Raw genomic sequence first — 24,880 nt, 5'->3', positions numbered from 1 at the left:
TGGCTATTCCTCTGTTATTACTTGTCCCTTCACTCTACACTCTGATATTTATGTGCTTGTCCCAATTTATCAGAAACACAAGTGCAGAGTCACGCCTAAAGAAGAGGAAGAATCAATGAAATGTTCTATATTAGGATAGTTGTTAAGTCATGTAAACCATCTTCCACTTGACACTTTTTTTTTTATTAATGTAGAACATTCTATCCATCTTGAAAGTTGACTGCAAGATGAGATCACTATAATTTTAATAATTTTTAGACAAATTTTAAAAATTCATAAAATGTAATCATTCTGATGCAGGAATTAATGCCTATGCATAAAAATCAGGAGTGATTCAACTTACAAATATTAATCTATCTTATTGATTATAACATAAAGGACAAGCTAATTTCTCTTTGAAATATCTGCCCCATTCCCTGGTGGCTCAGCTGGTAAAAAATCCACCTGCAATGCAGGTGGGTTCAATCCCTGGGCTGGGAAAATCCCCTGGAGGAGGGCATGGAAACCCATTCCAGTATTCTTGCCTGCAGAATCCCATGGACAGCCCTAGCGGGCTACAGTCCATGGGGTCACAAAGAGTCGGATACGACTGAGCGACTAAGCACATATCCTATATTAATGTCGCATACTAATGAAATTAAGTGAAGTGAAGTGAAGTGAAATCGCTCAGTCGTGTCCGACTCTTTGCGACCCCATGGACTGTAGCCTATCAGGCTCCTCCGTCCATGGGATTTTCCAGGCAAGAGTGCTGGAGTGGATTGCCATTTCCTTCTCCAAGGGATCTTCCCGACCCAGGAATCGAACCCGGGTCTCCCGCATTGCAGGCAGAAGCTTTACCGTCTGAGCCACCAGGGAAATGTATACCAATTATCAATGTCTCTATTAGTTTTGTACTTTAATAGCCTTAAAAGTTTACATCGGAACATAATTAATCTGCTGAGTCACATATTTCAGATAATTTACTTAATCAATTGTAGGTGCCCCTTCACCTACTATCAGTAATTTTCTGGCTCTCATATTCTTTCACACGCTGTTGAAGCAGTATTCCATTCTGTGATGAGGAAGCCCAGCACACAGAGACCTGAGCCCTGTGAGTGAGGGCAAGAGGTGAACAGCGATCACGCCAGCCAGCTTCCGGGGCCCCAAGACCCAGACCAGGTCAGCTCGCCTGGGCAGACCACCAGGAGGAGGGGCACGAACTGTGAGCCCGCAGTATCTCCTCAAAGTGGATTCCTGCTTCACTGCAGATAGACCCCAAACGAAACTGCGCCAAGAGCAGTGCACACAGGTACCCGAGGCACTCTGGAAATGGCATTGTCTCAAGTCCGCTCTGGTGTGGAATGTGTGAATGTCGTACCCCAAAACCTTCCACAGCCTGTGGGGTCGGTAGGGAACCTGGAGGAGATCGAGCCACCAGACCCAGAGACGAGGACCCCTGGACGGTGGACTTGCCCACTGGGGTGAGGCAGTCCCGTAATGAAGCAAAGGGCCTCGTGAAGTGGGGGAGTGTGATCCCAGGAACAGGTCACAGGACCTAGCGTCCTGGGAGATGAGGGGCAGGGAAGCGGGGCTCACAGGCACGGCAGGGGGAGGGGAAGGCAGAGTAGTGGGAGGATGGGGCTGAGCTCCTGGGGACGGATGGCGGTCTTCCACACCACGTGCCTGAGTGCTGGTTGCTTCAGGCGTGTCTAACTCTGCGACACCACGGAATCCTCTGTCCATGGGATTTCCTAGGCAAGAATACTGGAGTGGGTGGCCATGCCCTCCTCCAGGGGACCTTCCTGACCCAGGGGTCAAACCCGTGTCTCCTGCATCTCCTGCATTGCAGGCAGATTCTTTACCTACTGAGCCACCTGGAAAGCCCATTCACACCTCGGGCAGGGTTATCCTGGCAGGATTCAGGGCCCCAGTTCCCAGACCCCCAGGGAACACTGGGTATTGAAAAGCCTCACAGCTGTGGCTTAAGCAGGATACAGGAGGAGTGGCTGCTAAATTCACTAGGATGTCTAGGAGTAGTTTCCGGGAGCCTAATACTAAGTCCTTGCCTTGCTCTTTTTAAAAATTTTTCTTATTTTTAGTTTTTGGCCACACAGAGTGGCACATTCCCTGACTAGGGATGGAACCCCAGCCCTCCACAGTGGAGAGGGAGTCTTAACCACCAGACTGTCAGGGAAGTCCGCCTGCCTCTCTGTTAAGCTTTAAGATTTTATGGAGATCCTTGCAGACTCTGAGCTGAAGACTAAATTCCAGGACCAGTGTTTCTGGCTCAGAATGGGCTTCTGCCTTCAAACATCTAGCTGTCTGTGGAGCGGCCCTGGATAGTTTAATACAGGTTTCCCCTCTCAGGGTTGAAACTGACATCCCAATAAAAGTTACTGAAGGAGCCCTTTAGTCCCTCTTCAAACTCATTTAAAGTTGCAGGAGGACAAGGAAGCTCAGAGCACCCTGTCTCTGCCTAGCTGTTTCCTTGCACTGGGGAAACGTCCCTGAGCTTGTTTAATTACAGCTGAGAGCTTTCTCAGTTCATCCTAGTCTGAAGATGCTTCAGAGCCTTCTCCCAGTCTGGGATGTGGGTGGTCCCTGATGTGATGTGATGCTGATGGATGAAAGAATGATTTGATGCTGCAGAAGCCTTGGTATATCTGTGTGGCTGTGTATGGTTCTGAGGATGCTCTTTTTGGTAAAAACTCCTTAAGAACCTGGTGAAAACTGTAGATCATGTCCCTCTAAAGAGATCCACGGTTTTACATATAATTTCAGGTCCCTAGAATCCTGTTTGTGAATCCCAGATTAAAGACTCCTACAGCACAGATAAGACCAGCAAGAACACACTTTAGATTTTTGGCTTTTGTCTTTGAAATATAAATTTTACTATATCCTAATTTAGTGAGTTTGCTATTTGTTTTCCTACAAAAAGTATTTTGGAACCATAAAGTCATGTTAAGATAAATTTTTTCTTTCTGTTCCTAGATCCATGGGATGCCATTACCCCTGGATAATTTCAAGAACATCTGGAGCTGTATGTTATTGACATATCTTTTACTAATTCTCAGTTACTCATTCTCTTTTCCTGGTACACATGCTACTTCTGTTCTCTTGGTGACATCCTTTCAGGCTACCAGCACATTGATGCATTAGTATACAAATCTGTTACCACAAAACAGTTAATGGAAAGTCCTACAAAAACTATTGTAAGAAATGGAGATCCTTTAGTTAATAAATATTGCTGTCATTTTATTAAGACAATCTGGAATTTAATCCATAAACATTAGCTAATCAAGAATTTACTCACCTTGTAACCTATTTGCTTTGCTTTTTGTTTAGTTTAGTTGCTCAGTCTTGTCCAACTGTTTTGTGACTCCATGGACTGCAGCCCACCAGGCCTCTCTGTCCATGGGATTTCCCAGGCAAGAACACGGATTGCCATTTCCTTCTCCAGCGGATCTTCCCAACCCAAAGATTGAACTCAAAATCTCCTGAGTCTCCTGCATTGGCAGGCAGATTCTTTATCGTGGAGCCACCAGGTGGGCTTCAACTATAAATCACTTGCTTATCTTACTTTTTTCCCTTAAGAATGTTGAAATGCTTGTAATGAATATGACAACTCTTATCTTGGATCTAGAAGGCAGTGACTTCTGCTTTTAACTTGCTTTGTATAAGTTGCCCATTCTTAGAAATGGTAGAAGTAGTCCACACTATCTGAACAATAATGAATAAGGTTGTGCAGTGATTTATAACTCTGAGAGCTTTATACTTTGATTTATGAACAGCTCTCACATCTTCCATTGGCAGTTCATACCACTATGAGTAAATTTTCCAGCCAAATGACTCAGTATTTTGCTGCATGACTAATCCCACACTCAGTGTGGAAACTATAGAAATGAATTCTATTTGCTTCTGGATAATAAATGATTACTTTCCAAAAAACTGTCTGCAAAGCATTACAGAGGAGATGAATTCAATTATATTGATGTTTTTAAACTCTCAAAGTCAGCAGACTTTTTCGAGAAGTCTGTAGTGTTCACAAAAAAAGAACAAACCCCTTCCCCCTCCAAGAATGATCATGAATTTTGCCACTGCTAGGACAACAAATCCAAATCTGACTCTAAAATTTCTAAAACATAAAAGAACATTTGGGATGATGTCATATAAAATATTTTCTCTTATAATGATGCCTTTATTTTTCAAATTTTTATTATGGTAAAATAAAGACCTTTTATAGGACATATTTGCTACAAATAATATTTGATATTTATTGCAAAGAGTAATTCTTTTACCTTCAAATGCTGCCGGGAGCCGGCATATTGCATATTGAGTGAGGATCTGTAATAGCTCAACTGGAATTCTATCACTGCCTGGAGCCAGCGTGAGGCACTCCGCCCATGACAAAGGTCATGAGGAAGGAGGCTCGGCATACGCAAAGGCGGGATCGAGCCTCAGGAGTCCCCCTGGAAATTCTCGAGCATCTACCCCCAAAACCAGAGTCTGCCTACTTTCTGCTTTGTGCTTTCACCTACACCTCTGACTTTACGGGGGGCTGTCTCCCACTACCTCTCTCTGAAAAAAGAGTTAGCTTACAGCTCCAGTTAATAATTCCTGGGTGTGACAGTGTTTAACCTACAAACTCCTTTGGAAATCCTCTAGCCTGCCTGAATAGGTTTGTCCGGCCACATGTGATTGCTCACAGCCTCTCAACCATGAGAGGCACAAGATGCTTTAAACCTTCTAAAAACAGGTTCTTTAGAAAAGTTAGAAAATTATTAGTATAAGTGTAATGGGCTGATTAGAAATCGTATTGGTGAAGGGTTTTTCATTTGTTGAGCCAATGTTTACTGCTAAGTCTCCACATCCCCTGCCCTTATACACATTAATGAATATATAGAAGACATAAGTATTAACCTTTGATATTAATCACATTAGACCTTAGGCTAAGTAAATTCTTTCCTTAACTAAAACCCACTACACCCTCACCCTATAGGAATGTAACTTTATTTGGGTGGCGTCTGTTTTAAGAATAATCACCCCTGGAGAAATAAGTGTCCTGGTTGACTGACCGCTGTCACAAGGAGAGGGTCGTAAATTGTCAGCAGGCCCCCCGGCCAGAAGATGATGTAACACCCCTAAGACCTCTGTATACATTTGTATGAAGCACCTGACTTTGATAAAAGTCAGGACTGCTGACCCCGCGTGACTTTTGCATAACACCTCAGTGTATAAAAGTAGACCATGGAAAATAAAGAATTGGGATCAGTTTCTCGAAATACTGGTCTCCCCATGTCTCTCTCTCTCTCTCACTCTGGTTGAGTCTCCATCTGGAGCGCGGAACCCACCATGCTTACTAATTATGCCTGGGCTTCTAAGATCCGACCGGGGAGGCCTCAGTGTCTCCTCTCCTTCGGGAGAACGGAAGGACGCCTGCGGCCTACGTAAGTGGTGCAAGCTTCTTGTCTTGAAGTTTTATTGGTCCCCCGCGTAAACCAAGCTACTCAGCCTCTTTTCTCCACTGAATTTTCCTACTGAGCTATCCTTATTCCATTACTCTTTATATCCTTAATTAACGTTTAATTAAGCAGTTGTTCCCCGACCCTCGCCTAGCCGTCTCTCCTTCGAATACCCTGGATCAGCTGGGGCTGGACCCTGGCAAAATGCAAACTTTTAAAAGAGAACAGTGATCCATTCATATGATGGCTCCCCTGATTCTGGTGGCTGGAAACTGCCTCCTGGATTACATTAGATGCTGTAGTGATGCTCCCAAATGATGTGGCTCCTTGGACTTTCAATCCAAGGGCATGTATACGGTTGGCACAGCCCCTGGTCTCAGATTGTCATGAAAACCACTTGGGAATGAACAAGCATACAACCTTTCTCAGATTCCTCCCAATTCCTTTCACACCACTGATTTCTGAGAGTAAACAAGTTCAATCAAGAAGGTCATCAGTATGATTTCAAGTAACTTATTGCTAGAGTCATTCTTACTTAAATTTTTTTTAGGTAAGTCATTCTTACCTAAACTTACTATTATTTGAAATCAGTATGATTTCATGTATCTTATTGCTAGAGTCATTCTTACCTAAATTTTTTGTTTTCCGGGGTAACATTCCCGTGGAATTACTCTGCATGATTACCAATCAGGTCATCCACTCACTTCCACAAAAGTTTGTAATAAACGCTTACAAATGGCCTCAGCGATATTCCAAGGTATTCTTTCTCTTTCCCTAAAAATCCTTCTTCTATCTGAACATTAGTAGCCAGGGCCGGTGAGGAGGAGTTGGGGTAGGGAGCCATCACAACCAGTCAGGGCTAGTTTTAACTCTGTAGAGTCAGAGGTAGCCTGAGAGCGGAAAGAACAGGTCTGGGAGACTCAGGGGGCCTAAGGACAAGTACCGGAATGACTAAACACACGGGAGAGGCGGTTGTCTTCTCCTCTCCCTTCAACTCTCAATTTCTCTTCCACTATTGGCTCCTTCTCCCAAGTTGTATCCTATTCTGACGAAAGCACAATTATTGGGCTTTACTCGCATTTCTGCCCATTCATTCTAGAGCTAAATTTCTCCAAAGATTGTAGATATCGCTCTTGCCTCTTCTCCACATCCTAGTCCCTCTCCAACCCCCTCCCGTCTGGTTTCAGCCTCTCCCAGTGTGATGAACCGATTCCCTGGAAGGTGTGCAGAGGGCTCTTCACCACTGGTCCTCGGTGCTCTGACTCCTTACTCCGGATGTGCGCCTGTCCTGAGAAGCCCCTGAACCGGAAGCACTTCCTGCTCTCATTTTCCAGCCCACAAGGGGTTAGACGTCTCCAAAGTTCTGATTCTAGTTCTTCTTCTTCTTTTTTTTTTTTTTACTTTCTGCACAAAGTGTAAAGGTTTTCTTTTTAAAATTATTATTATTATGTGTAACAGGCAAAACTATTTCATTCAATAAAATTTTAAGGAATTTCATGTGTTCTGATTCTTTTCACTACCAATAGCCATAGTTCTCCAAAGTCAGAATCTTCAAGATAGCCCTTTCAAACAGATGTTTTGCTCAATCCACAGCTGTCATGTCAGTCTGTCCACAATTCTTTTAGTTGGCTTCTTTGTTTTCCAATGGAATATGGACACACTTCAAAGTTCCTCACCTGTAATTTTTGGGATCCAATTTCCTCAAGCAATTTACCATGTTTAGGGTCAGAAGATGGATCTGCATGGTTCTGAATTTTAGACACCCTCTGTGAATGCATGAAGTTCAGATTATATTCATTTCTAAGCTATCACACACTAGAACAGCACAGATCATTGGGATATACCAATATCTATGATAAAAAAGTTTGATCATTAAGTTTTTCATAGTTTACTTGGCAGTTCTGACTTAGAGTTCTTTACCACAGATCTAATACATAGTTCTATGATTAAAGGAAACCACAGTTACTCTATGAGGCATTTCGAGCAATGTAGGTTTACCAAAAAGCCCCATCAGGATAGACCTCAACAGATTTCACTTCTTTCTACACTTTCTCTTCCTTTGTAACTCTGTCCACCTGCGTGACTTCAACTATAATTGATGTGTGCGATTCCCACCCTTCTCTGCTTCTGATTCCCCAGCTGGGTTTCCATGGGTAATTTCACATGGATGACTTTCTGACAACTCTGCTCCTCATTGGGTCTGAACCTCAGTTTGTCTTCCCTGCCTTCACAACTGTTCCTTCATCTGAGCCCCAAACCTGAGTCATTTGCAATCCCTGTCTTTTCCTCAACTGGTCACCACACAGCTTAGGTGAAGACACTTCTTCTCGATGTTTCTTTCTGATGCACACATGAGGAATTTGTGCCATTCCTACCTCTAGGGAGGTACTGTAGAAGATGTTTCTGTTACCTTATTAAGCCCCTTACTCACGTTTATCTTTGGGAGCAGAATGACTCCATGATGAGGGTTCCTGTGGAGGGACTGGGACCACTATTGGCAGGGCTGGCGTAGGAAAGGTCCCTCTCACAGATGGTCCTGTCTCTTGCTCACTTGTGCTGCAGGCCACGTGGACTGGAGGGTGTCAGGCTCTTTTGAGTCCCTAGTCTTCAGGTGAGAAGCAGTACAGGTAGGGTTCCTTCCTGCCTTAGTGTTGGGAAGGACTATACTTCACTTGTGACTGGGTGGGTCAGCAGAATTAGGGGGAAAAGGGATAAGATGCTCCATCTTGGCTCTGAGTCTAAGCCAGGCTCTTAATTTCCTTTTGAATCCTTGTATGCGTTCTCAATTTGGTTGAAAATCTAAAGGGAAAAAGGGCTGCAGGATGTATCATCTACATCCCTGATACCAAATTCTCTTAACTAATTTTCACAACTCATTTGTCTTGGGTGACAGTGCTAACTCACTATCATAAAAATAAAAAAAAAATTATATATACTTTTCCATCTTGATTTTTCATTCCAAGGTATGAAAGACTTTCTTCCTCCTCCATTGCTACCTCCAAACTTTAAATTTGTGATTTTTTAAATAATATCAATTATTCTTTATTAATAAAAACCTACTGGAAAGAATAGGTATGAATTCTACTAAATTAACTTCCAAAAGGATTGATTGGCTGATTTAATATTTATTGAATTCCACAATGCATTAGCATTGCACAACCACACAGAAAGAAGCAATTAATAACATGCCATCATTTGGATAAGGGGATGATAAATTAGCAACAAACAAGCCAGAAAATAACAATAGAACCTAAATACTAAATTCTTTCAACGATTTTGTTAGCTTATTATTAGTATCCTTGAAATTTTGATGCAAAGAACAGAAATGAACAGCTCTAAAACGAAGTATCTATAATCTTAACTGCAGGGCGGTAAAGTATTTGCCTGCCAAAAGAGATAAATGATGTTCTTGTGTGCACTTGAAACTTACAAATGGCTGCAGTAAGACTCAGGATGATAACAGTTGTGCTCAAGTTATAGCTCAGAAAACCATAATTGCTATTTAGTTGCTTTTTGTTGTTATAAATGTACAGTTTGGGGCAAACTGGTTACTATGCTGTGTTTGTGCTCTTAGGCATGTTTCAAGGAGAGTTAGGCCATTTCTTCTCACTCAGAAATTTTCCTCAATAAGAAGGATAAAGTAAAGATGACCTTCCTATCTTCTGTGAGATATTTCTCCCAATGTTTGCAAAAGGTTAATTCCGTTTTGTTGTTGCTTTAAATTACTCCATTGCGCCTCTGCGAAGCAAAGGGATATGGAATTCTTCCTTTTCTGGTGTGCCCCTCACGGCAGGCTCCCAGACTTTTCCTCAATGATCCCTGCACAGTGGATGGGAATGTGGTGTCTCACTGCAGTGGCTGCAGAATCAGGAACCCTTTGAGCTACCTGCACAGATACAGTGCTACCTGTCAGCCCAAGAGCCTGGGACCTTGCTGGTAAGCCCATCCTGCTGGCACTCTGATCCACCATTCTCACTTTATACAACCACTGCAAGCAAGGTCCATCTTCAAACCAGAACATGTTGTTTTAAGAAACAAGATGTTCATAAGAAAACTCAACCCCATGTTTCCCGTGGTGATGAATCGCATTTAAGACATACGCTAGGCAATGCCTTTTTGAGTGTCCCATAACGCTTAGATGTGATGATGCTTAAAGGCCTTAAGAACATCACGAGTTAAGCCTTTATGCAGAGCTGAACAGTAGATTACATATAGTTAGAAAACTATACGGATTTTGATATCCTACAAGCAAGTAACAAAACAAGAATTGCCATCAATTCTTTAACTGCTTTCCAGAATTTTACAAAATTACACGATTTCTTCAGCCTCCTAAATATTTGAGTTCACCTTACTAGTTAGCAGAAACTCCACACATGTAGTAATGGGTTACCTTGTCATTCTAATTGCTGTTTCATTATTCAAGTAAATAAAACAAGCAAAACCCAGCCCCGCATGAGCAAAACCAGCCCCGGCTATGGGGCAGCAGCCAGCGGCGCAGAATCGGCCGGCCGAGGTCGCTGTTGTCATTGGTTCCGATCCGGTGCCCTGCGGCCGCTGCAGCGCCCCCTCCACGCCTCCCGCGTCCGCACTGCGCCAGCGGCCCCGGGACAACCTCCAACTGCAGGATCCCTTTTGCTGATGACGAAGGAAGGGGAGCGGGCAAGACGGAGAGAAGGAGTGTGTGCCTTTTGAGTGTGACAGATCATTATTTCCTCCCTCTCCCTACAAAATCTCTCCTCAAAATAGAGTATTTACAAGTCAGCCTCCAGCTTCTCCATCTGCCGGTTCCATAAACTGAAATTGCCTCTCCCTCCAGCTGCATTAAAGGAGGCGAGGTTTTAGGGTCAACGCATGGATGGATAGAGGGGGATGGCAAGTGCCCACTTCTCGGCTGCCAAACTATGCCAAGTTAGGGGTGGTAGGGGTCACCTCTGCAGACCCAAGCTGGGGCGCGCGTCCAGTTCAGGGGGGCTGGAGAGGTAAGGGTGGACCCCCTGTTCCGGGGAACCCCGAATCCCAGGGAAGGCCCTGCCTGGGGCTCACGCGTGGTCGTGCAGGAACCCCACCCCCGCAAGCAATCGCTCACCCGGCTGCATCCTCCGAAGCCCCAGCCGCGCGGGTCGGGGCGCGGGGGGGTGGGGGGTGGGAGGCGGGGGCAGCACCGCTCGGAGGCTCCCGCCCGCGCCCTGCGGTCTACCCCCGGCTCCGGGGCGCCCCCTGTCGCCGGACTCCCCAGCGATCAGGCCGAGCGAGGCCAGGGAGGTGGCAGCCCCTCGCCCGGCCGGAGCCCCGCGGACGGCGCGGACGGGCAGGCTGCCGGGCGAGAGGGCGCTGGGCGCTCAGGCCCGGGCGCAGCCGGGGGCCGCCGGAGCCGCCGCAGCCATGTCCGCGCGCGCCGCCGCAGCCCGGCCGTGATGTCATCGCGGGCCCCCGCCGCGGCGCCCCGCGCCCGCCCCCCGCGCCCCGCGCCCGCCCCGCCCCACGAGCTCCGGCTCCGGGGATGCTGCGGCCGCCGCGGCCGCGGGGCGATGCGCCGGGTCCGGGCGGGGCCGGCGGGGCCCGCTGGGCGGGCCCTCCCCCTCCCCCCGCGCCGCGTCTGCGGCGGGGCTGCGCCCGGGGGCTGCGCGCGGGGCGGGGCGGGGGCGCCCGCGGGGGGCGGGGGCGGCTCCCCGCCTCCGAGTGCCCGCCGGGCCGCCGTCTGCTGAGTCATGGGCAGCGCTGCCCGCAGCCCGGGCTCATTCGCACAGCGCGGCGGGCGCGGGTGCGCAGCCATTGGGCCGGCGCGGGGCCGCGAGCGCCGGGCATGACGCGCTGAGCCGCGCTCGCCGCGCCGCGTGCGCCCCGCGCGGGTGCCTGTGCCGCCGCCCTCTGGTCCCGCCGCCCGCCGGCCGGCCGCGCCGCGCCAGCACCATGATCGCCGCCGCGTTCCTCGTCCTGCTGAGACCCTATAGCATCCAATGTGCCCTCTTTCTCCTGCTGCTTCTGCTGGGCACCATCGCCACCATCGTCTTCTTCTGCTGCTGGCACCGCAGGCTCCAGAAGGCGAGGCATCCCATGAAATCGGTCTTTTCGGGTCGTTCAAGGAGCCGAGGTAAGGCGCGTCGCGGCGGGCTTCCTCGGGACCGGGGGGACCGCTCGGCGAGTCTGGAGAGGGGAGCGCGTTTCGCTCCCTCAGCGCCGCTGCCCCCGCCGCGTCCTAACTCTCCCTCCCCCGGCCCGGTGCGCTTCGCTGTTTCAAGCCCCGGCCGCCTCCTCGGGTCCGCCGGGTCGTGGTGCCCGCGGCGCGCACAGCTCCGGGAGAGGGGAGGCGGCGGACGCTCGGGCTCGGCGCCTGAGCCCGGGGTGACCGAGCTGAGTCCAGGCTGCGGCAGCCGCCTCCACCCGCGCCCCCCGGCGCCGGAGCTTGGGGCAGGGAGACGTCGGGGCGCCCCAACTCCCCCAAAACTTTCCCTGAAACTTCTAAACTGATGGCCTAGCAGCCAACCCGCCCTGCGGGCTGTCCCCACTGCGTACAAGGCGTCCGGAACGCGCCTTCCGGTCCCCGGCCCCCCAGGTAAGTCGTCGGTGACTCGGCAGGTGAAGAACAAGGAGTTAACTGAAGTCTCGTTTTTCTCTTTTTTTTTTCTCCCCCAGATGCTGTTCTGAGATCTCACCACTTTCGTTCCGAGGTAATTTATTTAGCGCGCACGCTCAAGGTCAGAAGAAGTTCTCTTTCCTGGGTACCCGTATTAATCATAGGCGTGTTTAGAAGACAGCAGGGAGGGTGTTGTATTGCGAGCCCACAGCCCCCAAGCCAAAAGGGACATGTTTGCTTTGAAGCGACTCCCCAGCATGAGTTCCCGGGGAGTGGTTGTGGCAGATTTCTTGTGTCGTGGAGCCGCTGTGCTGGAAGGGGAGAGACAGCCCCTAAAAGCCGCCTGACCTCAGGAACGCAGCCTTGCGGTGGCTGTCAGCTTCCTTGACCATCTGGAAGTGGCCGGAAGCTTTCCGGGAGCAGTCAGCCAGCCGCTGCTGTTCACTTGGGTATCCAACCACGCTGGGAGATTTAAGGAGTTAGTGCAGGGCAATTTGATCCGTGTGCATTACCTTTTAGACTTACTTGCAAGTTTGTATTCCTATTCACCCAGAAAGCGCTCCATGTTTTACTAGGGACGTCTGATGACTTTTGCAAAGTGATGATGCTAGTGATCCGACTTTACCCTCAAAAGGTAAACCATCCATCCCTACTTAGACAGGTGACCTGGCTGCACTGATTCAGTGGAACTGTTGTAGGACTAGGTCTGCTGGAGACAGAACAAAACCGAGAAGCACAAGCTCTCCCAACGCAACGTTTCTTGATGAGTTTCCAGGCCAACCCCCACTTAAGGCCAGATGATTTCCCCTTCTTTCTCGGGGAGTTTCACACAGCCAGGAGGTTGCTAGTAGCAATGGGTGATGTGGCTTGATCATCTTAGCAAAGACTTCATAGTTATTCCCCTGCATCGGCTTTCTATGTACCTGAGAAGTTATTTCACATTTCATTTCCCTTGTTAATCCGATGTTTTGTCGCACCCTGGATGTTTGATTGGACTCTGGTTGCTTGAAAGCTTTCACTGTACTACTATAACACCCTTATAATGCTGCCCAGTGAGGAAGTATGCGTGGTGTCCCGGTGGGTGAGAACTCTGGGCTCAATATAGGACTGTAAAGAGAATAAAATAACCAATCAGATAATCAGAGGTTCCAATGCTAACTAATTGTGTGGTGCTTGAAGACTCAACTTCTCAGACCTTCAGTTCCCCTTCCTGTAAAATAGGGCTAATAGTACCTTACAGGGCTGTAAGGGGAGGGCAGGGTTTACCACAATCATGTTTTTTTTTTAAAAAAAAACCCATTTATGGGAATTCCCTGGCTGCCCAATGGTTAGCACTCTGCCCTTCCATTGCAGGGGCCTGGATTCAGGGAACTAGGATCCCAGAAGCTGTGCAGTGAGGCCAAAAAAAAAAAAAAAAAAAATCCCAGAAACTAAAACCCATTTAGTTTATAGTAGCTATTCAGTACCTGATAGGTATCATTACATTTTGTAAAATTGAATTAAAATATGTAAAAATAAAAGATTTGTCTGAAAATCTTAAAGTCTTTATTAGATTAATTAATTCAAAGTTATCTGAAACAACATAAACTGTGTCTATTATAAACCAACCCTTTTTGAATATCTGATTAATAGAATAACCCATCTAGAAGTGATAAAAAAATCCATCACAGTCAAGGTATGAACACCAAAATTTACGATTTTTATTTTAAAAAGAGATTATCAGTCCAATACACATCAATGCTAGAACCAGAATTAAAATTCTGTTATGGGTTGTTAGATCAACCCTCAAGTGTTTCAACGAAAAGTGCAGACAGAAAAAATGAGATAGGACTATGTTTTGTTTAGTTACCTGTCAGTTAAGTATTTATCCTAAACTTGCCTTTGGTTAGGAAAGCTGAGAGTGACTATTTACACCATAGTTCATTTCCCAAGATCCCCTGTATAGACTGACATCCTGTGTGTGCTTCATATTTGCCTAATCTCCTGGGCCTGTGCGCATCTTGACGGCCTGGACCAAGTGTCTCATTTAGGGCTGTATCCCCACTGCCTGTTGTATAATGAATATTTATCAAATGAGTGAAAAATTCTTCGATGAGTGCCTGTTCCCATAACTGGGCAAATACAACTCAGAATTGGGCCGAAGAGAAAAACTTTTTGCACTTTCTCAGGACAGTGCTCAGAATTCAGCGTTTGCTAAATCCCAGCCCTTATTTTATCTTTCCGGATGTTAAAATATTGCTCTGGAGTTTGTACTGACAATGTAAATCACTAATTACAAGAAAATGGATTTGGTTAGAATTTTTTTCTCAGAAAGTTGCAGTGTTAGTGTCGTTTGTTGATGGCCCACCTGTGTTCTTGTTCGTACCAAGGTCTTGTGTTAAACTACTCAGAGAAAGTCAAGTGATAAGTGAACACCCTTAGACTGTTCCAGGAGAATGTCTGTTTCATCATTGTTTCATGTTCACTACAAATAAAACTTTTTCCCCTAAGGAAAACAGAGGGGTGGATTTTTTTCCCCCTTCTCCCTTTCAAAACGCCATTTCCTGCAGGATTTTCTCCATGGGAAATACCTCTGAAGTTTTTGGATTCTAGCAAATTAGAAGATTAGAACTTGGGTTGCCTTTTAGCAGTAGCTGATGCAAAATAAGTATCAAATAAAACAATTTTGTTTTCTTACAAGTTATAGTCCTGTTGAGTATTCTATTACTTATCCCAGTCTCAGTCTGTAGGTAAGTCACTCTCAGCGTTTCTATAGTGGTCAAATGAGGGAAGTGGGTTTAAGATCTGCTGGCGTATTTGGAAATGTGAGAGAGGTTTGGGGATGCTCTCGAACACAGGAGAAGTTCAGTTAGCACTTGGCTGCTTTACTTGGTGGAGGATATCGCTTCTGTTTTCCATATGTCCAGAAAGGAATCCCATTGGACAGGAAATTTCAGGATGTTTCTTCCCAGGTAGGGAGAGAAATACTTCTCCCAGGGGGGAGACTTTGTCATCAGGACCCAGCATGCTTTGGGGAAGTTTTGCAGCAGGAAAAAAAAAATCCACGTCTCTCATCTGAGTGGCTGCAGCTTTTTAGTTCTCACTAAGTGAATAATCGGGCTTCCCTGATGGCTCAGATGGTAAAAGCGTCTGCCTACAATGCGAGAGACACAGGTTCGATTCCTGGGTCAGGAGGACCCCCTGGAGGAGGAAGTGGCAACTCACTCCAGTACTTTTGCCTGGAAAATTCCATGGATGGAGGAGCCTGGTGGGCTACAGTCCGTGGGGTCGCAAAGAGTCAGACATGACTGAGCAACTTCACTTTCACTTTCACAAGTGAATAATCAACATCTCATCTCAATCTCTCCCTCATAAAGCTAGAAGTACTTGATACAGATATTTATGAGATATTTGGCAACTACCAACAATCCTTTTTTATTTTCACACACTTGCAAACTCATCTTTACTGGCTTAGGATTTCCCTAAATTTTAATGATAGCATATGAGAATGTGAAATTATTAACCACCCAGCAAGGGCTCAACCCCAATTCTCTAACAGATGAAAACGGGCTCAGTTAGATAACTAGAAATATGCACTTTGTATGTAAAAATAAAGAACTTGTTCTGTGTGACACACATACACACACACACACACACACATATATATATATATATATCAACAATACATATACTGATGAGAAGTGATTTCATATTGATGTGGGACACAGTCTGGAAACCAAGTGCTCATTCTGGGTCTGTAAGAAGGATACTTTTCCTGAGGACTTATAAGATTTGATGCTGTGACTTTACACAATGCCTGTTACCCTAGACGCCTGTGATGAGGACCAGACAATGACAATCTTGATTTTAAGGAAATCTCAGAAAGTGATACGGGTAATTGAGGTACCATTAGATTACAAGAAAGAGCCTTGGGAGCCCTTCAGGAGAGTGGAGACAATTTCATATAATGCCCTTGAGAATACCCAGTGTGGACAGTGGTACATGATCCCTATTCATCAGCTCAGTGGAATAAGGGCAGCCTTGTTTGATATCAGGAAAAGCAAGAGTGTGCTTTGTGTCCATCAGGATTGAGTAAATAACTTCACTTCCCGTTTCAGGGAAAAGGAACCACTGTGTGATTTTTAACTGTGTCGTTCACATTCCAGAGAATCATGTGCCCAGAATTCTCAGTGAAAGAGAGAAGCTCAGTGGAATGAGTTTTTAGTGGCCATTTGATGAAGCTGTCAAGGCATATCCTTTAGATTTTCCCAGGGATTCTCCACATTACCTTCTCCTAGATGAATAGGTGGTCCACACAGACTTTCTTGGCCTCATCATGTTCCCAGAGCCTCTCTGCACCAAACCATGGAAGCATGTTCAGTGGAGTAACCGTGGTTCACAGTTTCTCCTGGAATCTGCATCTTCCATTAAGAATTACCAATCTAGGGACTTCCCTGACGGTTCAGTGGCTACGATTCTGAGCTTCCAGTGCACAGGACCAGGGTTCGATTCCTTACCGGGGGACTAGATCCCACGTGCTGCAACTAAAGCTCCTGTGTGCTGCAGCTGAGACCCAAAGAAAAAAGAGTGTTACTCATTTAGTGAATTAGAGAAAATGATAGTTTATTATTTAGTTTTCTTTTGCAATTAATTTATCTTTACAAACAAATTCCTTGCCTGGAGTTAAATTCTAGGTCTAAGTCAGTTTATGCTAATTGAACCAATCTTAAGTTGAACTCGACACATGATATTGGGTTCATTTTGCTTCACTCAATTATTTTAAAAACAGACATTTATTTTTTCATCACCTACAAGGTATAACATTAGATGGTAGGAATAACAAAGGGTCTGAGGTATAGCCCTTGCCCTTAATGATAACTTTTCAGGTCACTCCCAATAGCAGTGCTGGAATTTTGCAGTTACTGGTTGGGTTCCCGTAATTGAGCTGTTGTGCTATTTCCAGCTATGAATCACAAATGTGATGGAAGCATCAGAGGCCAAGCTGTGCAAGTACAGCGAGTACATTCATGAAAAAGACAAATGTACCCCATCCACCGGGTCACCACTAGCATAGAAGTCACCCTTACTTCAGCTCTGTGGTGACAGAGGATGCTGAGAGCTAAGGAAGAAAAAAAGAAACTTACTGTTTTTTCTTGTATCCAAACCTATTAAATCTAATCTAGAAGAAAGCTTTTTCAGAGAAGTCTGAAATCTTTGTCTAAACTTAAGGGTTAAGAACTCAATTTTTGACCCTGCAGGTATAGCATAGAACCAGGCAGAAAACGAGCAGTGGTTTAATGAGACTACAGGAATAAGAGTTTAGAGCCTTGGTTTGGGTTCCAGCTCTGCCACTAACTGTGCCATCTTAGTCTAGTCTCTCAGGGGCTCTGACACAGACCTGCTGTTCTCACTGGTAACATGAAGGTGATCTCTGAGTAAACAGGTCCTGTTTTTGCTCTGTGCAAAAAAAACAACCTGCTAAAAAAGGCATCATGTAAAGCACAATTCTTTCTACGAATTTAAAGCAGGTAAAGGTAAAATAGCTTCCTTGGTGGCTCAGACGCTAAAGCGTCTGCCTGCAATGCGGGAGACCCGGGTTCGATTCCTGGGTCGGGAAGATACCCTGGAGAAGGAAATGGCAATCCACTCCAGCACTCTTGCCTGGAAAATCCCATGGATGGAGGAGCCTGATAGGCTACAGTCCACGGGGTTGCAAAGAGTCGGTCACGACTGAGCGACTTCTCTTTCAAAGGTAAAATAAGCATGTCACAAAATATAGCATAAGCATGAAGTAACAGATTATTATAAAAAGGATGATTGGAATAATTCTGATGATGTGATGGCTTCTGGCTGGGGTGATCAGAGAAGCCTTCCAGGAGGAGGTGATATTTCTGTTGCAGCGTGCAGACTGAGTAGTATCCAGCTAGACAGAGAGGGACTCGCAAACCCCCAAGACAGCAGAACCGCTTAATAATAAGCAACAGTTTAGGAAACACACTTGTTTTTCGATAGCTCAGAACATGTCCATGTGGTTAGAAGGTAGGGGTCTTGAGATCATATCATGGAATGTAGAACTGGAAACATAAGTAGGTGCCAGCTATAATAAAAAATTATTTTTGAGTACCACTAAGGAGCTGACAAAGGCTTTCACAGAATGTTATTTGAGCGTCTTAAGAGGACACCTGCCCTGAACTCTCAAGAGAAGCAGAGTTTTTATTTCTTTTCTAGCAACTACGGCAAAACAGCCCATTTACTCTTTTTACTGTGTCACAGAGTGTGGAGAGTTGTGGCCTCAGCTCTAAGGCCTGGGACCATGGCTGGCCGGGGACCTTCCTGGTCACCGGAAAGCTGTGTTCTTGCAGGACATTGTGCGTTTCAGGTCTACTTTTCAAGCATCACTGGGTTATACTTGACCACGGACACCGTGTGTGTCCAGGGATTTGCAGGCAATTTATTATGTACAAGGCCATGTGATACATTACAGTTTTTAAGAATATTTCAAATATGTCTCTGCTTTTAAACTTCTTGAAGAAAATCCCCCTCCCATAATAATCTGAATGTCTGTTTCCTCCTCAAATCCTCAAGCCTAGCCCATCACCCTCAGCCAGTGACTTCTGTCTCCTAACTCACTGAAGACATCAGTGCAACCAAGTAATAGCACTTTAAAGTTCTTGCCCCTGCATATTAAGTGGCATCTTAATCTTCCCTCCTACCCGTTTGTCCGCCTCTTTATGGATGTTTTATGCTTATGCCGTGAATTCCTTGTCTTCCTGTCTCTTGGGGGAGTTGACTCTGCTGTTTTGTCTTCTGTTGCTCCCTCTCTGCTGGCACCTGCTCCCTGACATATAAACATCATAGGTGCATCCTTTCAAAAACAATTCAAACCTCCCTATACCACTAGCTCTTCTCTTGGCAAAAAAAGTTCCCTGAAAAAGGTTCTTTATCTGCCACCTCCCATTCCTTCAGTTCAGTTCAGTTGCTCAGTCATGTCCAACTCTTTCCAACCGCATGGACTGCAGCATGCCATGCTTCCCTGTTCATCACCAACTCCTGGAGCTTACTCAAACTCATGTCCATCAAGTCGGTGATGCCATCCAACCATCTCGTCCTCTGTTAACCCCTTCTCCTCCTGCCTTCAATCTTTCCCAGCATCAGGGTCTTTTTCAGTGAGTCAGTTGTTTGCATCAGGTAGCCAAAGTATTGGGAGTTTCAGCTTCAGCATCAGTCCTGCCAATGAATATTCAGGACTGATTTCCTTTAGGATTGACTGGTTTGATCTTCCAGTCCAAAGGACTCTCAAAAGTCTTCTCCAACACCACAGTTCAGAAGCATCAATTCTTCAGTGCTCAGCTTTCTTTATAGTCCAACTCTCATATCCATACATGACTACTGGAAAACCATAGCTGTGACTAGATGGACCTTTGTTGTTGGCAAAGCAATGTCTCTGCTTTTTAATGCACTGTCTAGGTTGGCGATAGCTTTTCGTCCAAGGAGCAAGCGTATTTTAATTTCATGGCTGCAGTCACCATCTGCAGTGATTCTGGAGCCCAAGAAAATAAACTCTGTCACTGTTTCCATGCTCTTATTTATTTCTCGACTTAGTAAAATCTACTTCTGCTGCTGCAACTTGAAACCACTCACCCTTTGCTCAGCCATGAGTTCCATGTTGTTACATTCCATATTTCTGTATTAGGTTTAATCGACCTATCTTGCATTGGACTTTGTTGACAACTGATCCCTTCTTTTTAAAAAATATTTATTTATTTGTTTATTATTTATTTATTTGGTTTCGCTGGGTCTTAGTTGCCGCATGTGGGATCCAGCTCCCTGACCAAGGATTGGACCCAGGCCTCCCACATTGGAAGCTTGAAGTCCCAGCCACTGGACCACCATGGAAGTCCCAACACCAATCCCTTCTTGAAACTCTTCCCCCTTTTATTTTCTGGCCACGGTTCCCTCTGTTTCTATGCTAGACCCTCTTTTTACTTATGTTGATGTTCCCAAGTTATTCCCTTTCTCCTAATTTTTAAAATAACTTTGTTGAGATAAAATTCTCAGGATTTGTAGTGTGTTTATAATGTGCAACCATCACACAATTTAATTGAAAACATTTTCATTATCCCCCCTGAGAAAGCCCCTACCAGTTAGCAGTCACTCTGCATTCACCTCCCACCTCCACACCCCAACCATAGGCAACCACTTACCTAGTTTTGTCTAAATAGATTTGCTGGACCTCATTTTTACTCATCCTGTTCAATCTGTGCTTGTACTCACATATTTCCTGTTTTAGTTCCTTTTCACAGAATGAAAGTGAAAGTTGCTCAGTCATGTCTGACTCTTTGCAGCCATACAGTCCATGGAACTCTCCAGGCCAGAATACTGGAGTGGGTAGCCTTTCCCCTCTCCAGGGGATCTTTCCAACCCAGGGATAACCCAGGTCTCCTGCTTTGCGGGTGGATTCTTTACCAGCTGAGCTACAAGGGAAGCCCAAGAATACTGGAGAGGGTCGCCGATCCCTTCTCCAGCAGATCTTCCTGACCCAGGAATCAAACCAGGGTCTCCTGCATTGCACGTGGATTCTTTACCAACTGAGCTATCAGGGAAGCCCCTTCACAGAATGGTTACTTTGAAATCTCTATGTCAAATTCAGGCTTCACTCTTGACCTCCAGATACAAAGAGTCGACCCTTTTCCCTCATCCTCACGTAGGTGCCCCGCAGGGATCTCAGACTGAGTATGTGCCCCCGTTGTGGAGAGTGGCACACCCTCACCCCTGCTGCTGCAGTTGCCCAAACTAGAAATCTAGAAGCTGTGACACACCCCCTCATCCATCCTGTCCTGTCCTGCCTTCCTCACCGTCCTCCCAATGGTTACCTTGCTTCAGACCCTATAACAAGCCTCCAGGCAAGTCTCCCTAACTCTCCACTCCCAGTCCATATACACTAATTTAGTAAAGATCATCTAAAATACAGATTAAGTCTTAAAACTTACTGGTCAGGGAGCTGTTCTGATCTTCATGATCCCAGCATAAGATGGGTTATTAATAACCACGGATTTCTATGGACGTCCCTGGAGGCCCAGTGGTTAAGACTCCGTACTTCCAGTGCAGGGGAGCTTGCGTTTGATCCCTGGTTGGGGAACTAAGATCCTGCATGCTTTGTGGTGTGGCCAAAAAAAAAAAAAAAAAAAACAGCTAAGAAAAAAAGTAGAAACTACAGGGATTTCTGTTCTCTCACAGCCAGAAGTCGAGAGATGCCACTGGCTTTGGCGCCGCAGTCCCACTTGTTACTGCTGGGGCGATTCCGACGGTCCTGGCCTTTCCCTCATGGTTGCAGGATGGTTGCACCGTTCTAGACATCATGCCTGAATTCAAGGAAGGAAGTGAGGGAAAAGGCAGAGACAGTCAAGGAAAGATATTCATTAGGAAATCAAAATCTTTGCCAGATGCCTTTCCAGTTAGATTTCTTATGCTTCATTGGTCAGAACTGTGTCACAGGTTCACCTCTCACTGCAGAGGAAGTTTTGAATATGAGCTTTCATTTTTCCTGGCTTCCTGGTAGAGGTAGGCAGGAAGAAAAGGTTGGATAGGCCATATTCCTCCCCTGCTTAAAATCTTTCAGTGGCTTTCCACTTTGTTCTGAGTAATAAAGTTCGACCTTTTTAATGTGATATCAGAGGGATCCCTATGCTGATGTCCTGGTGACGGTTCTAATTCTCTAAACAGACCATGACTTTTTGGATTATTGTTTTTGATCATGTTATTTCCAACAGAGAAAGCCCTTTGTCTTCCTTTTCTTTCTTTGCACACCCACTCCTAACTAAAGCAGAAATACTCAGGCACCGAAAGACAAACTCTTTGCTCTTCCTTCAAAACTCAGTTCATAAGTTGTCTTCAGGAACCTTTCTTAACTCCCTTGTAATAATAATAATAGTGGAGTTTTAAAAATTTGTCTCTCTTAAAAGATTGTAAGTATCTTGAAAGTGAAAGTGAAGTCGCTCAGTCGTATCCGACTCTTTGCGATCCAGTGGACTGTTGAAGATAGACTAACACCTTGGTTTTTAGCTCTGTAAATGTTTGGTGAAGGAATGAATGTATTTGATGTTTTCTAAAGTCAGTTTAATTCTCAGTTCTCATGGATGCTAACTTTCAGAATATTCCCATATCCTTGTTTTATTTAAAGGGAAAGAGACAGATGCTTTTCATTTTTTATTTCGGGCATACTCATAACCCCTGATGGTTACCTTAGCTGTGCCTTTTAGTTAACATCCTGTGTTTGCTTTGAAAATATGCAGATTCAGACACTTTTTTTTTTAATAAAAGGATAATTGCTTTACAGAATTTTGTTGTTTTCTGTCAAACCTCAACATGAATCAGCCATAGGTATACATATATCCCCTCCCTTTTGAAAGTGCCTCCCATCTTCCTCTCATCTCACCCCTCTGGGTTGATACAGAGCCCCTGTTTGAGTTTCCTGAGCCATACAGCAAATTCCCGTTGGTTATCTGTTTTGCATATGGTAATGTAAGTTTCCATGCTACTCTCTCCACACATCTCACCCTCTCCTCCCCTCTCCCCATGTCCACAAGTCTGTTCTCTATGTGTTTCTCCACTGCTGCCCTGCAAATAAATTCTTCAGTGCCATTTTTCTAGATGCCGTATATATGCATTAGAATGCAATATTTATTTTCTCTTTCAGACTTACTTCAGTCTGTATAATAGGCTCTAGGTTCATCCACCTCATTAGAACTGACTCATATGTGTTCCTTTTTATGGCTGAATAATATTCCATTGTGTGTATGTACCACAACTTCTTTATCCATTCGTCTGTCCATGGACATCTAGGTTGCTTCCGTGTTCTAGCTATTGTAAATAGTGCTGCGGTAAACAATGGGATGTGTCTTTTTCCATTTTGGTTTCCTCAGGGTGTATGCCTAAGAGTGGGATTGCTGAGTCATATGGTGGTTTTATTCCTAGTATTTTAAGGAATCTCCATACCATCTTCCATACTGGCTGTATCAATTTACATTCCCACTAACAGTGCAAGAGCATTCTCTTTTCTCCACACCCTCTCCAGCATTTATTGTTCGTAGACTTTTTGATGATGGCCATTCTGACTGGTGTGAGGTGATACCTCATTGTAATTTTTATTAGCATTTCTCTAATAATGAGGGATGTTGAGCATCTTTTCAGTTGTTTGTTAGCCATCTGTATGTCCTTTTTGGAGAAATGTGTGTTTAGGTCTTTTTCCCACTTTTTGATTGGGTTGTTTGTTTTTCTGGTATTGAGTTGTATGAGTTGCTTGTATATTTTGGAAATTAATCCTCTGTCAGTTGTTTCATCCGCTATTATTTTCTCCCATTCTGAGGGTTATCTTTTCACCTTGCTTAAAGTTTCCTTTGCTGTGCAAAAGCTTTTAAGTTTAATCAGGTTCCACTTGTTTACTTTTGTTTTTATTTCCATTACTCTGGGAGGTGGGTCATAGAGGGTCTTGCTTTGATTTATGTCATTGAGTGTTCTGCCTTTGTTTTCCTCTAAGAGTTTTCTAGTTTCTGGTCTTACATTTAGGTCTTTAATCCATTTAGAGTTTATCTTTGTGTATGGTGTTAGGAAGTGATCTAATTTCATTCTTTTGCATGTAGCTGTCCAGTTTCCCCAGCACCATTTATTGAAGAGTCTGTCTTTGCCCCATTGTATATTCTTGCCTCCTTTGTCAAAATAAGGTACCCATAGGTGCATGGGTTTATTTCTGGGCGTTCTATCTTGTTTCATTGGTCTGTATTTCTGTTCTTGTGCTGGTACCATACTGTCTTGATGACTGTCGTTTTGTAGTATAATCTGAAGTCAGGAAGGTTGATTCTTCCAGCTCCATTCTTGTTTCTCAAGACTACTTTAGCTATTCGCGGTCTCTTGTGTTTCCATATGAATTGTGAAATTTTTTGTTCTAGTTCTGTGAAAACCTCCATTGGTAATTTGGTAGGGATTGCCCTGAATCTGTAGATTGTGTTTGGTAGTATAGTCTTCACAATATTGATTCTTCCTACCCAGGAACATGGAATATTTCTCCATCTGTTTATGTCTTCTTTGATTTCTTTCATCAGTGTCTTATAATTTTCTGTGTACACTTCTTTTGTCTCCTTAGGTAAGTTTATTCCTAGATATTTAATTATTTTTGTTGTAATGGTGAATGGGATTGATTCCTTAATTTCTCTTTCTGATTTCTCATTGTTAGTATAGAGAAATACAATTGATTTCTGTGTACTAATTTTGTATCCTGCAACTTTGCTAAATTCATTGATTAGCTCTAGTAATTTTCTGATAGTATCCTTATGGTTTTCTGTATACAGTATCATGTCATCTGCAAACAGTGAGATCTTTACTTCTTTTCCAGTCTGGATTCCTTTTATTCCTTTTTCTTCTCTGATTGCTGTGGCTAGGACTTCCAGAACTATGTTGAATAATGGTGAAAGTGGACACCCTTGTCTTGTTCCCGATCTTATGAATAATGCTTTCAGTTTTTCACCATTGAGAATAATGTTTGCTGTAGGCTTATCATATATGACCTTTACAATGTTGAGATAGTTTCCTTCTGTGCCCATTTTTTGAAGAGTTTTCATCATAAATGGGTGTTGAATTTTATCAAAGGCTTTTTCTGCATGTCTTGAGATTATCATGTTGTCTTTATCTTTGAATTGGTTAATATTGGTATATCACATTGATTGATTTGCATATATTGAAGAATCCTTGCATCCCTGGAATAACTTGATCATGGTGTATGAGCTTTTTTAGTGTGTTGTTGAATTCTGTTTGCTAAAATTTTTATTGAGGATTTTTGCATTTATGTTTATCGGTGATGTTTGTAGTTTTCTTTTTTTTTGTTGTGTTTGTC

General features: G+C 44.6%; 2 protein-coding genes, 1 long non-coding RNA gene and 1 other non-coding gene across 23 annotated transcripts in view; 2 read left to right on the top strand and 2 right to left on the bottom strand.

Moving 5' to 3' along the window:
• BEND6 (BEN domain containing 6) overlaps positions 1-10,839 on the bottom strand; it is a 64,649-nt gene extending 53,810 nt beyond the window's left edge. For both annotated transcript variants that reach the window (XM_044931977.2, XM_006072873.4), the window contains exon 1: positions 10,528-10,839. The gene's annotated coding sequence lies outside the window, so the exon portion shown is untranslated. The remainder of the gene's footprint in view (positions 1-10,527) is intronic.
• Positions 1,184-6,755, top strand: LOC123330406. The gene is made up of 3 exons (XR_006546299.2): positions 1,184-1,288; positions 2,971-3,019; positions 6,629-6,755. It is a non-coding gene; the product is annotated as an uncharacterized LOC123330406 (long non-coding RNA).
• On the bottom strand, positions 7,341-7,468 carry LOC112583110. Its single transcript, XR_003107457.1, has one exon. It is a non-coding gene; the product is annotated as a small nucleolar RNA SNORA18 (small nucleolar RNA).
• A 471-nt stretch (positions 10,840-11,310) lies between the features above and the next one.
• Positions 11,311-24,880, top strand: part of DST (dystonin) — a 513,843-nt gene continuing 500,273 nt past the window's right edge. For 6 of the 19 annotated variants that reach the window (XM_045163438.1, XM_045163434.1, XM_045163435.1 and 3 more), the window contains exons 1-2: positions 11,319-11,532; positions 12,075-12,136. In XM_045163438.1, the coding sequence (XP_045019373.1) occupies positions 11,352-11,532; positions 12,075-12,136 (243 nt within the window). In that variant the 5' untranslated portion in view covers positions 11,319-11,351. Of the gene's footprint in view, positions 11,533-12,074; positions 12,137-24,880 lie in introns of all 19 variants that reach the window. The other 13 variants (XM_045163447.1, XM_045163446.1, XM_045163443.1 and 10 more) reach the window with 8 other exon arrangements.

Source organism: Bubalus bubalis, chromosome 2 (genome assembly GCF_019923935.1).
Source record: "Bubalus bubalis isolate 160015118507 breed Murrah chromosome 2, NDDB_SH_1, whole genome shotgun sequence".
NCBI lineage: Eukaryota > Metazoa > Chordata > Mammalia > Artiodactyla > Bovidae > Bubalus > Bubalus bubalis.
Note: the sequence above shows the minus strand (reverse complement) of the source record. Positions and strands in the feature narration are given on the sequence as shown.